The sequence below is a fragment of the Neovison vison genome, chromosome 11 (genome assembly GCF_020171115.1).
Source record: "Neovison vison isolate M4711 chromosome 11, ASM_NN_V1, whole genome shotgun sequence".
NCBI lineage: Eukaryota > Metazoa > Chordata > Mammalia > Carnivora > Mustelidae > Neogale > Neogale vison.
This window is the reverse complement of record NC_058101.1, coordinates 31158506-31172998: the sequence shown is the minus strand read 5'-3', so window position 1 is coordinate 31172998 and position 14493 is coordinate 31158506. Positions and strand designations below refer to the sequence as shown.

At 37.3% G+C, this 14493-nt stretch overlaps 1 protein-coding gene across 1 annotated transcript in view; it reads right to left on the bottom strand.

Annotated features, from left to right (window-relative positions):
• Positions 1-1507: 1507 nt before the first annotated feature.
• The window catches only part of YIPF7 (Yip1 domain family member 7), a 34326-nt gene continuing 21340 nt past the window's right edge, over positions 1508-14493 (bottom strand). The window contains exons 3-5 of the mRNA XM_044224436.1: positions 9175-9322; positions 4669-4850; positions 1508-1670 (exon numbers count right to left, since the gene is read on the bottom strand). Coding sequence (XP_044080371.1) covers positions 1508-1670; positions 4669-4850; positions 9175-9322 — 493 coding nt within the window. The remainder of the gene's footprint in view (positions 1671-4668; positions 4851-9174; positions 9323-14493) is intronic.

The window sequence follows — 14493 nt, the reverse complement described above, 5'->3', positions numbered from 1 at the left end:
AAATGACGTACCTAGAGAGGGCAAGGGAGCTGTGTGTCCTTTTCCCATAATTTGCATCTCTTCCTTCTGGCTGTCCTTCAGTTATATCCTTTTATAATAAACTGTCAATCTAGTTAAGTAAAATGTTTTGCTGAGTTCTATGAGCTGCCCTAGCAAATTAACTAAAGCCAAGGAAGAGGTCGTAGGAACTTTCAGTCTATAACTGGTTGATCAGAAGTACAGGGAACAGCCTGGACTTGCAATTGGCATCTGAAATGGGGGCCAGGAGCAGACTTACGGACTGAGTCCTTAACCGGTGAGGTCTGAACTATAACCAGGTAGACAGTATCAGAACTGAATCAAATTGGAAGGTGTCCAGCTGGTATTGGAGCATTGCTTGGTGGTGTGGGGGAAAAAAAACCCTACACTTTGGAACTGGAATCAGAATTTACACAGATCAAGAGGAAAATATTATTTATAGAGGTGGACAGGCGGTTGTGAAGAGAAGAGACAGTGTCAGGAGGGAATGCAGAATACTCGCGCGCGTGTATGTGTGTGTGTGTGCACGCACACACATACATGCATTTATATATATATATATATATATATATATATATATATATATATTCTGTTGGTGGGAAGATGCAGTACTTTTTTTCTTTTCAATAAAATTTAAAGAAAGATCATCAACCAACAGTGAGAAATATGGGAAGAGTGTTGGAGACTTGAGCAGTGAAGAGTGGTGTGATATAATCATCTCGCAAGTTGTGAAAATCAGTTCACTAGGATAATGTCGTAGGATTCAAAAGGCAGAACTGTGGAGCCATTTAAGATATAGTAATATTAAAATGAAACAAGTGGGCTTCCCTCTCATCACATGTGATTGTTTAGAAAGCAAACGGTAAGGTTACTGAGGACATAGGAAAGAAAGAAATTTTAATAATGAACCATGGCGTCTAAACCTAGAAAGAAGCCTTGAAAAGTGATGAGTTAATGCATTGTTCAAACAGGACAAAAGAACAGATGTTATAGTAAATGAACTGAAAACCAGGAGGTTCTTTGAGCTCTCAGGTAAATTAAACCCTATATAACCCTCCCCTGCAATTCTTCAAAGGTGCTAGACAGGGTGACCTTAACCAGTAACGTAGTTTGAATTGTCATGAACATTTCTCAAAAGGCTCAACATTGCTTTACTTTACACAGTCATCATATGATTTTATTTACTTACAATTTCTTAAAAATAGATCCATTGAGAAAAGCAGGATACAGCATCAGTACAACGACTATATCCCCTTTGATTTTAAAGCATTTTAAAATGTTTTAATGCACCAAACCAAAAAGCAAAACATCATTCAAACCAAACAAGTTATTAAAGTACCAGCCTTAAGTGCTGTTTTGTCTCTTTGCTTATTATTCTCTCAACAGCAATAAAGCAGAAATCATATTACCGAATTTGAATGCTAACACATTTCCAGGATAATATGAACAGGAAACAAATAGAATCTTGAAACGCCATCTCAAATACTCTTCAGAAAACTGTTAGGAGGGCAAAAAGTCCGTAAAGTAAGCCACAAGGGTAGGCAATGAGAAGCTGTTGTCCCTCCATGCCCAAGGCTGAACTGAAGATTTTGGAAGCTGAGAGACTACACCAGCCAATAATGACCAGTGCCAACACAGTTCCGAAGGTGCCCCTATAGCAAAGACAAAAGAGATGATTACCCTATATCATGAGTAAAGGAGATTACTGAATCAAAGCTGCCTCTGAAATATCCTTGGTACAATATTTATAACTACTTTCTCCATTTGCAAAATAAGGTTGAGGAACTGTATGAAGTCAAAGGCCTTGGCCAGCTTGAAAATTTGTGAGTTGAATTCCCCATCAGAGGTAAATATTTTATACTTCAGTAAAACTTGAACTCATAGGAGTACAAAAATTCACCTACAGTTACCGTCATCTGTCAATATTCAAATCCCAATTCCTGAAAATCTTTTATAAAAACTATGCTTAGGGGAGCCTGGGTGGCTCAGTTGGTGAAGGAACTGCCTTCAGCTCAGGTCATGATCTCAGAGTCCTGGGATCGAGTCCAACATCAGGCTCCCTGCTCAGCAGGGACTCTGCTTCTCTCTCTGACCCTCTCCTCTCATGCTTTCTCTCTCTCTCTCAAATAAATAAATAAAATATTTTTTGAAAAAATGTTAAAAAAAAAAACTATGCTTAGGGCTTTCTTTTATAATTACACATTCTTTTTCCCACACTCTCTTTCCAAATTGATGCATGGTATGAACAGAAAGAAAACTGGACTTGTAATCCAGCTGGGGGCCTTGTCCCCACTGCTCCCACGTCCGCTTTTCAGGTTTCTATCTGAAATAGCAAAGCCTGACACACTTCAAGTAGGGAACACAATTTTGTGTGTGGCTTCCCACCTCATTGCTGAGGATTCCTTTTGTAGGTGTATTGTGGATTTTTTAGACTATTGGGATGGATTTGTTCAAATTGGTATCTTCAAAAATAATTGTGGAGGCAATAGGCTCTGAAAGAATGAATGGGTAGGGATGCCTGAGTGGCTCAGTGGGTTAAGCCTCTGCCTTCGGCTCAGGTCATGATCTCAGGGTCCTGGGATCGAGCCCCTCAACAGGTTCTCTGCTCAGCAGGGAGCCTGCTTCCTGCCTCTCTGCCTGCCTGTGATCTCTGTCTGTCAAACACATAAATTTTAAAAATATATATAAAAAAAAAATGAATGGGTAAATAAGGTAGTTAAGTCTAGCCACCATGGGGATAAAAGAGAAGGTATGGGAGTAAAGAGTGAATTTCATTTTTTATGTGCATAACAGAATGTGTGATTTAGAAAAATAAGCTGTAAGATCTACAAAAGATCATGAGATAGCTAGTCCCCAGCTTTAGATCGATGAAGTGACATGAGGAAAATTACACAGTGGAATGGCATGAGGTCAAGATCTCCTAATTCCCAATCCCAACGTTGTTCCTTTCACCATCAAACTACACTGTCTCACTCGATCCTGGTATAATCTGAAGTTGAGAATTATGTTTATTATTTGTGAGAATGACAAAGATATTTACTTTTAATAACTGAACCAGAGAAAAACAAATGAAAAACTATACAATATATGGCTTCTGATGCTATGGATTATAAATAAACCAAAAATATTTAGAGTGTCCTCTAATAAATATGATATGCATTGGTTTAATAAATATATATTGGGAAAAATTTATAGGTCAACCTAATATATAAGTTTTTATGAACGAAGATGTAAAATTATATGTGATGGATTGGAGTGATATAGTATTACGCCCAAAAAGGAAATTTCAGTGTAATAGTCTTAGGGAGTTGGATAATTTACTCTCCTTTAATATAATTTAAAAGATTTCTAAATCATCCTTTATCATTTCAGAATGAATCTCTAATGAAAAAGGGTCCAGACTTCTGATGATTCTCAAACATCATTTTAGTTGTTATTTTCTTCCCCTAATAATCTGAAGTCATTTGAGATGCTCAAATAGAGCATCTTAACTTTGCTGGAAATAATGTTTTAAATTTTAAATTTTTAAATCTTAAATGATTACAGCATTCTTTGGCAAAAGCTTTCAACTAAATAGAACTAAACTCTGTATTAACATGTCAAATGTCTGTACCAAACAACATAGTAAATGGAAAAGCTTGCTAAAGAACCCTCTTGGGATTCTCTCCCTCTCCTTCTGCCCCTCCCACTCAAGCTAAATAAGTAGATAAATATATTTATATATGTGAGACCATATTAAAACAAAGAAGCATTTCCAACTAAGTCACTCTCAACAATGTTATTAAAAAACTAAATGAGACATCTAAACAAAATTTGTAAAGGCTCTTTTACAATGTCTACCTTTGGCATTGGTAAGTTTTTTATATAATACACTATCCAGTGTAGTGTTCATAACCTAAAATGTGGATCATCCAAAAAATTGCAAATTGTGTCTCCTTTGGATGTGGAAGAATGGGCACCGATGGCAAATGTTTATTGAGTTCCGAGCACGTAGGGGACAAAAGACTATGTAATTACTTGCTCTCCCCAAACTGTGGTAGTGATGTTCGTTCACATGCCCTGGGAAATTGCCCAACAGAAATATATCTACTGGATCCTCATTAATAGTTTTGAATTGCAAATCCTAACTTCCCAGGAAGTAAAAAAGAAAAAAAAAAAATCTATTGGCTGAGCATATACGCTATAAAGTTCTCCAGCATTAATATCCTCATCAGGGTTCCTGGGAATTCTTCATTGCAAGGAGCCCAGCTGAGAAATCGCAGTCGCTTGCCGCCTCAAAGGCAGAATGCCTGGGAGCTGAAGCAATTCGTCAGTGTTCACCAGGCAGCTCCTCTTCCAAAATCAAACAAGTGAATTCATGCAGTTGTTCTATTACCCCAGACAATGGTTCGTACTGAAGACTGCAACCACCTCCAAAGTGCCACTTTCACAGATAGCTTGGTTGAATTTATTGTTTACATCATCTAAATAGGAACAGTACCTGAGCCCAAACTGACCCACTTTCCTGAATCTGTGTGTCGCTCTTAATAGCCAAACTTTCCCCAATTCCTTTCCCAAAAAGATCAGAAAAGAGGTTAACTGTCACCCCGGTGTGGCAAGCCTGAGAGAGGACTGTGCACGTGGGGTGCACTAGGGCACGCAGGCACTTACTGCAGTGAAAAGAAGATGGCGCAGCTGGACAGGATGACCATGGGGAGCAGGCAGTAGCCCAGGACGCTGGCCACGCAGCCGTAAGATGCCCCGGAAGAGCTCATCAAGTTTAGTAAGGTGTGAATCCCCAGGCAACCTATGGCACTCATGCCATACACATAACCGAACTGAACTTTTCCTGCCTGAAACAATGGGAAGGACACAGGTGAACACACAACAAAGATCAAGAGGAAATTGGAATGTCAACAGAGCAGAAGCATTTTAGAATCAATCAGCTCAACACTGTCTCATGTCTTTTGGGCACAGTCATCAGGAGACTGGGAGTTCTGGAGAAAACACTGACTATTCCATGACTTCCGGTCCTGAAAACAAATCCTCTGGTTATATTCAGGGTAGCCTGTGCATGCCACTGAAAAGATGAAAAAAATTTCAAGTTTTTTTTTTTTTTTTAAATCATGTATCACCTATTAGAAGTACAAGACATAAGTAAGAATATACTTACTCTCCCTATTTGTTAAATAATTAAATGAATGAATTAATGGATGAAAAAAAATCTAATTTCATCTTGAAGATTTTACAAGGCAAATGAGTAATGTTAACCAATACCTACAGGGTTTACTGTTAGATCCTATCCTAAGCATTTCACATGTATTAAATTATTTAATCCACACAACAACTTTATGAGGTAGGTACCATTATTATACTCATTTTACCCATGAGGAAACTAAGGTGAAGAGAATATACAACTGAAAATAAAATGTTAAGCGGTGCAACTTGGCGTGGAACCTAGCCAGTCTGGTTCTAAAATTAGATGTTGGACACTTTTGGAGCTCTCCCAAGTCTTAAAATAACGGGACTTACTTGACCTTTTTAAACCTTTTTTAACTTGACCTTTTAGCATATCCTAAACTTATTTGATCACAGAATCCTTTGTTTTCCTAATTCCTATTACCAGTTTAACTGAACATACTTTATGAAAACCTGGTTTATATAAACCAACTGGTACTGAATCATAAAAGAAGTACTGTTAAAGGGAAATCAGTAGTGTTCAGGATACAACACTGATTTTCTGAGGACTCATAAAAATAGCCATCTCCCACAGGCACTAGGGATTGGGAGCTGAAATAGTCCCATTAAACTCACCCAGAGAAAGTCAAAAACTACTATTGATTCAACAGGGGATATTTTAATGTTTGCTACCTGAGGATGCCAAAGCTCCAGTAAAGAACGCACTTAGTTTTTCTATTTACATTATGCTGATTAGAAATTCTGGGTAAATATTGAATAGGCTGACTCTGTTTTTCATAGGAATCATGCAAAACAAGGAAGGATCTGGTAAATGCAGAGAGTGAGCTTTTTAGCTGTCATGTTCTCTTCTCCATGGCTGTTATCTATACAGTCTTTATGTCTTACAGAGTAAAGAGATATTTACTTTGCAATTAATTAATGGAAAATATTATGACCATTTTAATGTTCAAAATTGTCTAGCTATTTTGAGTTCTTCTTCCTGTACAGAGATGGGGAGATTGGTCACTACCAAGTCCTTTCACAAAATGTCCCTGAGTTGCGCTTGCAGAATTCTCTCCTGCAGTAGCCATAATGAGTTCTTACTGAGTAACTTTTGTATTCTCATGGCTATCCTGTGAAATAATACTAATAATGCTAATGGACATGCTTAAGAACCCTCTTAGTTATTGCTCTATTGGGTAAGTTTTTTCCACTTGGAAAATAGTGACCATTTAAAATCACTTATATTAGAGAAACATCCTACTTCATGTTTTAATTGGACGGGATAATTCTGAGGTAGTGAAAGCTGTAACAGTGAAGGGCAACTTCCCCACAACCAAAACACACAGAGCTAGAACTTTCTGACCCCAAGCACTTTTATAAAAAGGGCGGGGTATATAGAGGGTGGACAAAATTAATTTGAGAGTAAAACTGTCCCTTTGGGATATCAGTTAGTGACTGGTCTCCTTATCTCTTCTCTGGTCAGTTTATCCATTCTAAGTTGTGATTTCATTTGGCAGAGGCCATCGCCATTTTTAATTTGTTTCAAATTCTAAAAAAGGGCTTGTAATTAAAATGGAAAACCAATGTTCCATTTCTTCTTAACCTCAAAACCTTACGTGTCCTCCTTGTACCACTCTCCTTACTAAATCTGAATTTGAAATACTCATTATTCTTCTGATTATGCTTTTCCATTGGTCATGCATGTTCCTTTTCCAGATCATACTCTTAGAGCTACCAGAAAAACTAAAAGGAGCCATACTTTTAAACCTCTTATCTTCCTTGTTTTGGGGGTGAAATAATTTTGACAGCAAAAATAAAACTAAATTTATGCTAACTGTTTGAAGCTGTCCTCTTTGGTTTGCCTCCTTCAACATGAGGAAAGTCACTAAAAGATACTATGTCATGCCTTATGTCAACAGAAATTATAAAATTGATAAGAATATGATCATGAGTTTTATGCCTCTGGAGAAAATGAACAAATCGATTGTTGTTTTGGATTCAATTTTGCTTTCTCTAGTACAATGCCTATACCAGTCCATAAACTTTTCTTTTACATTTCAATTCTAGATACCCAGGGCATGGTTAGTTTAGTTTCAAATGGGCTCTGAGTGAAATCTGACTTCATTAGTATATACCTGGGTGATTTCTTGTTGTTTTTGGTCTTTATTGCTCTACATGTGTTAGAATCAATTCTGAAGTAATGACATCTAATGGGAAAATAAAACTGATAATGTCTGCTTATAAAATATTTCAGAAAATATGCACTTTCACATATTCCTCCAAATTTTAGAGCTGAAAGGAACCTTAAGAACCACTTACATAAGTGTTTTTTGTCTTCAAAATGAAGAAATGAAGAAATAAGAAAAATCTCAAGATCATACCTAGAGGCAAAGTTAGGGGTACGTTCAATTTCTCACTTCCATGAGTTCTTAGCCTATATTGTTTTGTACTTCAAACAAAAAAGAGGATATTTAAATAATTCCAACTAACATTATACACCCCAAAGAGAGCTTAATGGGATTAATGCTTTCCTTTAAGGGATGGTAATACTAACATTTTCTAAAAGAAAACAAACAGCTGTTATACAAGAAATCACTTGAAAAAGAAATATGGTTTAATATATTAAATTGATTGTTTCTATTTGATTAATTGACATGGTCTTAACTTAGTGTAGCTAAGATTATCATATTACTGTGACAAAGAAAGAAGGGAAGTTAAAGACTAAATTAAAACTCTAGTTGAGATAGTGTTTGATTTACAGAGTATTTTCATTACAGTAGTTCAAAGGAAGAAATAAGATGCTATCACTAAATACTATTGTATTAGATAAATATGATGTGATTATTAATCATATCACCATGCAGAAACTTGATTGCTCTAAATATTTTGACTGGTATAAAATAAATTAATAAATAAAAAGTGAAAATTTATTTAGTTGCAAATACATTTTACATCTACTTTTGAAAACTGTAACTATAGTGGAGAAAAAGCATTTATGGAAAGTGGATAGCCAAGAGACAGAGAAGTGGACTTAAGAGTGATTTTAAGGGCTTTTCCTAGAATTTTTAATTTCCTGTATTCTTTCTCCTGTCAAGGTTATCTCTTTGTACCTTAATGAAACTACTTTTCAGACTAGCTTGACCATCTTTTTCAACCTCTGTTTTTCACATATGGTCATTACTTCCTTGGTTTAAAATCATAGACATTTTCTCTTTTTCTTCCCTTTCCTTTAAATGAAACATTTTTCTAAAGTATGAGCTAAATGTCTTCTAAACTTAACGTGGGTGGAAATGTGTTTTTCTTTACTTCTTTGGAGACTCACCACATTAGTCCAGATTTAAAGAATGAAAGAGGCCCATACACAAGACGAATGGTAAAGTCAAGGGGAAAAATGCCTATATAAAAAGCAGAAAACTCAAATAATAGGGAAATATATAGGTTAAATATACAAATCACTGGTTACACATTGCGAATTAATGTACTCATAATAACCTAACCGGAAACAAGGAGACTCATCTCATACTCATATCTCACACAGTATTTGAAATATTCTATAGGCACACCCCAGCAGAGGAAATGACGAGCAAAGAGAAAGGATTTCTCTGGTGTCACAACCGAAGTGTCACAGAAAACAAGAAATGAAATTTGGGCCAGTATTTCCCAAATCCATGTGTTCCTTCAACTTCTTCAAATTGACAATCTTTTCTGAATAACAAGAAAGACATAAGGGATTGCCCACTTTGTTGAAAACTTGCTTGGTGATTAGATTTTTGATATTCTGTTTAAATTTATATTTTTTCTGTCCTAATACTTGAGGGTTGTTTCTCTTTATCACTATGGTTCAATTAACTATGCCTCACAAAAAAAAAAAGGGTAGTTATAAATTAAATAATCTACACTTTATCAAGTAACATATAGTCTTCTGTATTAACAAAGACTTCTTCAAAAATAACACTTGACACACATTAAAATCTGGTGCTTGCTGCAGTCTGTTACCAGAAGCAAGGTGGCTCCCAGAGCGATACAAAACAGGATAGGCCCAGTGAGGTCCGTTTCGTTCATAATGCTGCCATCTGCTGGCTTCAGCGGGTTTAACACGGTCAAGGTTTTTTGCCATATGTGATCAAAATTAATTCCCAGTTCTGCAAAAACAAACAAACAAAAAGGAATAATATAAATATAAAAAATAATCATGGATAATGTTTACTTAAATTTAACATATCTCGTTAATTTACTTAGCACTTTCATCAGATTGTTACACCTCCAAAATCTAAAGTTCTATGCAATAAACAGTGATTTAACAACAACAACAAAAGATTTGTTGTTCCCAAACAAGGAACTAACAAAATATTTTAGAGAAATAATTACATCAAGGAAAAATTTCCATGCCTTATGCACCAAATATAAGCTTAAAATCTAGCTGAAAATTAGGAAATAGATGTTCTACAATAAAAAATAAAATAAAATGGTAACTGAGAGACCCAAAGTCCCATCCTAATGCTTAATAAATATTGGATAATAGATATTTCTTCCCCCCCATTTTCCCTTGATAACACTGTTAGGAGTTAGATAGTTAGGGAGTCAGGGCCAGTGTCCCCAAAACAATATATGGAATCAGGATAGCTACAATAAAACAGCACTGACAACCTGTTTTGCAGCTTAGACAAGACTACACTAGCATTCTGCTTGCAGCCTTTGCAGAGATGACTTCAGCAACACATCCTAAAATAAGACAATTAACCACAAAGCATATGTCACTATCATAGGCAATGGGCAGTTAAGACATAAGCACCAGTTGTCAGCAAAAAAGACCATCAGTACGCTGACATGCACCTAATAGGGAGACAGATAAGTGATCAAAGCCCTGATTGGCATGACTCAGCACTCTCTGATCTGATTGCTTAAGATAGTTTCACAAAAGAGCTCATAAAAACCCCTCTTAGAAACTCCAAGGGCAAGCCCTCTTGGGCAACCCCCTCTCTAGGAGCTTTATACTACCACTCAATAAACTCCGCTTTGGCTGCCCTCCACTCTTCATCTGGCCTACCTCTTCATTCTTCAAACCACCATGACCAAGAACTGTGGGCGCAAAAGGCAGAAAATCCTGGAACAACACTTCTGAAATCCTACCATACTTATATCAAACATGGTATAATTGCTCAATTAGCAGTGTTATCTAAAGTAAAGATATTTAGCCCAGATCTGGGATTTTATTTCTACCTTGCCTGATGAGAAAAGTAGTTGTATGCTAATTGCCTTAATCTCCACAGAGGAGAAAAGAGGATGTCTCTTTTTTATGCCCGTATTTTTTTTTTCCAATTTATTTATTTTCAGAAAAACAGTATTCATTATTTTTTCACCACACCCAGTGCTCCATGCAAGCCGTGCCCTCTATAATACCCACCACTTGGTACCCCAACCTCCCACCCCCCCGCCACTTCAAACCCCTCTGACTGTTTTTCAGAGTCCATAGTCTCTCATGGTTCACCTCCCCTTCCAATTTACCCAAACTCCCTACTCCTCTCTAACGCCCCTTGTCCTCCATGCTATTGGTTATGCTCCACAAATGAGTGAAACCATATGATAATTGACTCTCTCTGCTTGACTGATTTCACTCAGCATAATCTCTTCCAGTCCCGTCCATGTTGCTACAAAAGTTGGATATTCGTCCTTTCTGATGGAGGCATAATACTCCATAGTGTATATGGACCACATCTTCCTTATCCATTCATCCGTTGAAGGGCATCTTGGTTCTTTCCATAGTTTGGCGACTGTGGCCATTGCTGCTATAAACATTGGGGTACAGATGGCCCTTCTTTTCACGACATCTGTATCTTTGGGGTAAATACCCAGGAGTGCAATTGCAGGGTCGTAGGGAAGCTCTATTTTTAATTTCTTGAGGAATCTCCACACTGTTCTCCAAAGAGGCTGCACCAACTTGCATTCCCACCAACAGTGTAAGAGGGTTCCCCTTTCTACACATCCTCTCCAACACATGTTGTTTCCTGTTTTGTTAATTTTGGCCATTCTAACTGGTGTAAGGTGATATCTCAATGTGGTTTTAATTTGAATCTCCCTGAGGGCTAATGATGATGAGCATTTTTTCATGTGTCTGATAGCCATTTGTATTTCTTGATTGGAGAAGTGTCTGTTCATATCTTCTGCCCATTTTTTGATGTGTTTGTCTGTTTCGTGTGGGTTGAGTTTGAGGAGTTCATTATAGATCCTGGATATCAACCTTTTGTCTGTACTTTTTAAAACGGTCTGTGCTAGTGTGGTTCAATCTATGTACCCAAAGTGAAATTCTTGAGACAAGTTAACCTTTTCCTTTTGTGAGTGGTGGTGGTAGAATAAAATATTCAAAATCAATGGAGCTTATTGTCCATGAGTCCAAATTCATTTAGAAATATCTTTTTTCAGGACGCCTGGGTGGCTCAGTTGGTTAAGCAGCTGCCTTCGGCTCAGGTCATGATCCCAGCGTCCTGGGATCAAGTCCCACATCGGGCTCCTTGCTCAGCAGGGAGCCTGCTTCTCCCTCTGCCTCTGCCTGCCATTCTGTCTGCCTGTGCTCGCTCTCTCCCTCTCTCTCTCTGATAAATAAATAAAATCTTTAAAAAAAAAAAAAAAGAAATATCTTTTTTCCCCAATACCTTGTTTTTAAGTAATTCTGACTGCCACATCACAGACCCTTCTGCTAGATCCTGCCCCTCTTACATTTTTATTTAATTTTTTTTAAAAAACCCAGCTACCTGACATCCACTGAATACAGAAATAAATAGTAACACCACATCGGTTTCTTTTTTCACCAGTTCTATAAAGATAAACATTAAAATGTATCTTGAGTAGGAAAAAAGAACATTCAGAAAGGAAAAGAACAGGACTTTACTATTTAGGACCCAATAATCATGCTGACTACTGCTATCATTTTAAATTTGAATAAGAGTAAGCCAGAGAACCAGAATAATTAGAGATAAACTACTGTAAAGAACAATGCATTTCAGCTAAAAAGAACTGAATGGATTTTTTGTTTGTTTGTTTGTTGTTATTGTTGTTACTGTTTTCACTGAATTCTGCTGTGAGCTCTACAAGATTTGGATGCATTGGTCTTACAGATGTTTAATGAAGCTAGGGCTGTTATTTTATTCCTATTCTGTGCAGCAGATGGCTGAGGTTTTGAGATATGAAGAATTTGTCCAAAGTCACTGAACTAGTAACAGAAAATACAGGTTTCAATGCTGGAGAATCTCATTCAAGAACCCATGTTTCCTCCCCAAGACAAACAATACAATTACAAAAGCGGCAGAGGACCTGAATAGACATTTTCCCAAAGAGGACATGCAAATGTCCAACAGGTACACGAAAAAGTTCTCAAGATCACTAATTCTCAGGGCAAGGCAGTCAAAACCACAGTGAGGTATGGCCTCACACTCCTCGTTAGAATGCTATTATCAAAAAGATGAGAAGTAAGTATTGGTTAGGATGTAGAGAAAGGGGAACGCTTGTGCGCTATAGGTGGGAATGTAAATTCATGCAGCCACTGTGGAAAATAGTACAGACATCCCTCAAAAATTTAAAAAAAAATTATAAAAATAAGTATTCCCATTACTCCACTGTGGTCTCTGCCCAGGCCAGGCTGACAACATGGCCACTTAGGGCTGGAGGACATGGGCATTTAGAGATGGTAGCTTTAGCAGAGAACACTGCAGGTCAGTCCCCAGGGCAGCAATGGTTGGCAGCCAACCATTTGACCTGAGCACTGAACCTGGCCCATTTAAAAAAAGAAAAAAGGGGGAAAAAAAAAAGAAAGAACTTCTATATAATCCAAAGGCAATGGAAACAGGACATCAAAAAGATATATGGTCTCCCATGTTCAATGTAGCATTTTTCACAATAGTCAAGACATGGGAACAACCTAAATGTCTGTCAGTGGGTGAACAGATAAAAAAGATGTGGGATATACATACGATGGAATATTCATTCGTGAGAAAGAAGGAAATCCTGCCGTTTGCAATGACATGGATGGATCTTGAGGATATTATGTTAATTAAAAAAAATAAAGACAAATACTGTGTAATGTCATTTGTGGAATCTAAAATCAAGGAGAAAAAAGAGTCAACCTCATAGAAACGGAGTAGAAAATTGGTTAGCTGAGGTGGAAGACACAGGAACGGGTGAGTATAAAAGTACACAACACACACCCCACACACAAAACAAAATAGCAAAAACCAAAAATCTTGCTTTTAGTCATATAGCTATGGATGTCAATGTGTATCTAATCTCACAACGTTTTTTTGTTTTTTTGTTTTAATTGAGCTCAGTTTTCCCATATGAAGGATTTTTTTCCCTAAATCATTTGTACAAGGCATTCAACTTCCCTTCCCAGAATAGTGACAGTCTTTGGTTAGATACAGAGTATAGTTCAACTGCTTTTATACCTGCACATATCACCTGACATTTGCATATCTGACTTTCCATACACAAAATACCAGATGGACTTTAATGCCTGCCATGACAAAGAGGGGTCTTACTCTCACAGGGACCTAGACATTTTCAAAAGGTTGGACAGACATTGGTCTACACTGAAGTAGTAAGGATCTTTTTTTTTTCACTTATTTCATATCCAGGCTGACCATTGCTATCCTTAGCTTAAAAAGAAAGAATTTGACTGGTTAAGAGTGAATAAATCATGTCCATTTCAACTTTTGTGCTGCATCCTTTCTATTATCACCATGTAGTTATGTATTTCTTTTTTTTTAACATTTTATTTATTTATTTGACATACAGAGATCACAAGTAGACAGAGAGAGAGGAGGAAGCAGGTTCCCTGCTGAGCAGAGAGCCCGGTGCGATGCGGGGCTGGATCCCAGGACCCTGGGATCAGGACCTGAGCTGAAGGCAGAGGCTTTAACCCACTGAGCCACCCAGGCGCCCCATATAGTTATATATCTCTTAACAAACATACACTTTGGAGGAGATGAGCAATTCACCGAGCTTAAAATGAAGTTAGAATGTCTCATGTGATTTTTAAAAAGCAGATTTTAAAAACTGAGAAATATTGTAACTTAAATTAATTTCACCTAAGCCTTATGTTGTTTCTAACTTTTTTTGCGATTAAGACATTTATGTTAGTAATATGGTTTTTTTTTAAAGATTTTATTTATTTATTTGACAGAGAGAGATCACAAGCAGATGGAGAGGCAGGCAGAGAGGGAGATAGAGTGAAGCAGGCTCCCTGCTGAGCAGAGAGCCCGATGCGGGACTCGATCCCAGGACCCCAAGATCATGACCTGAGCCGAAGGCAGCGGCCCAACCCAC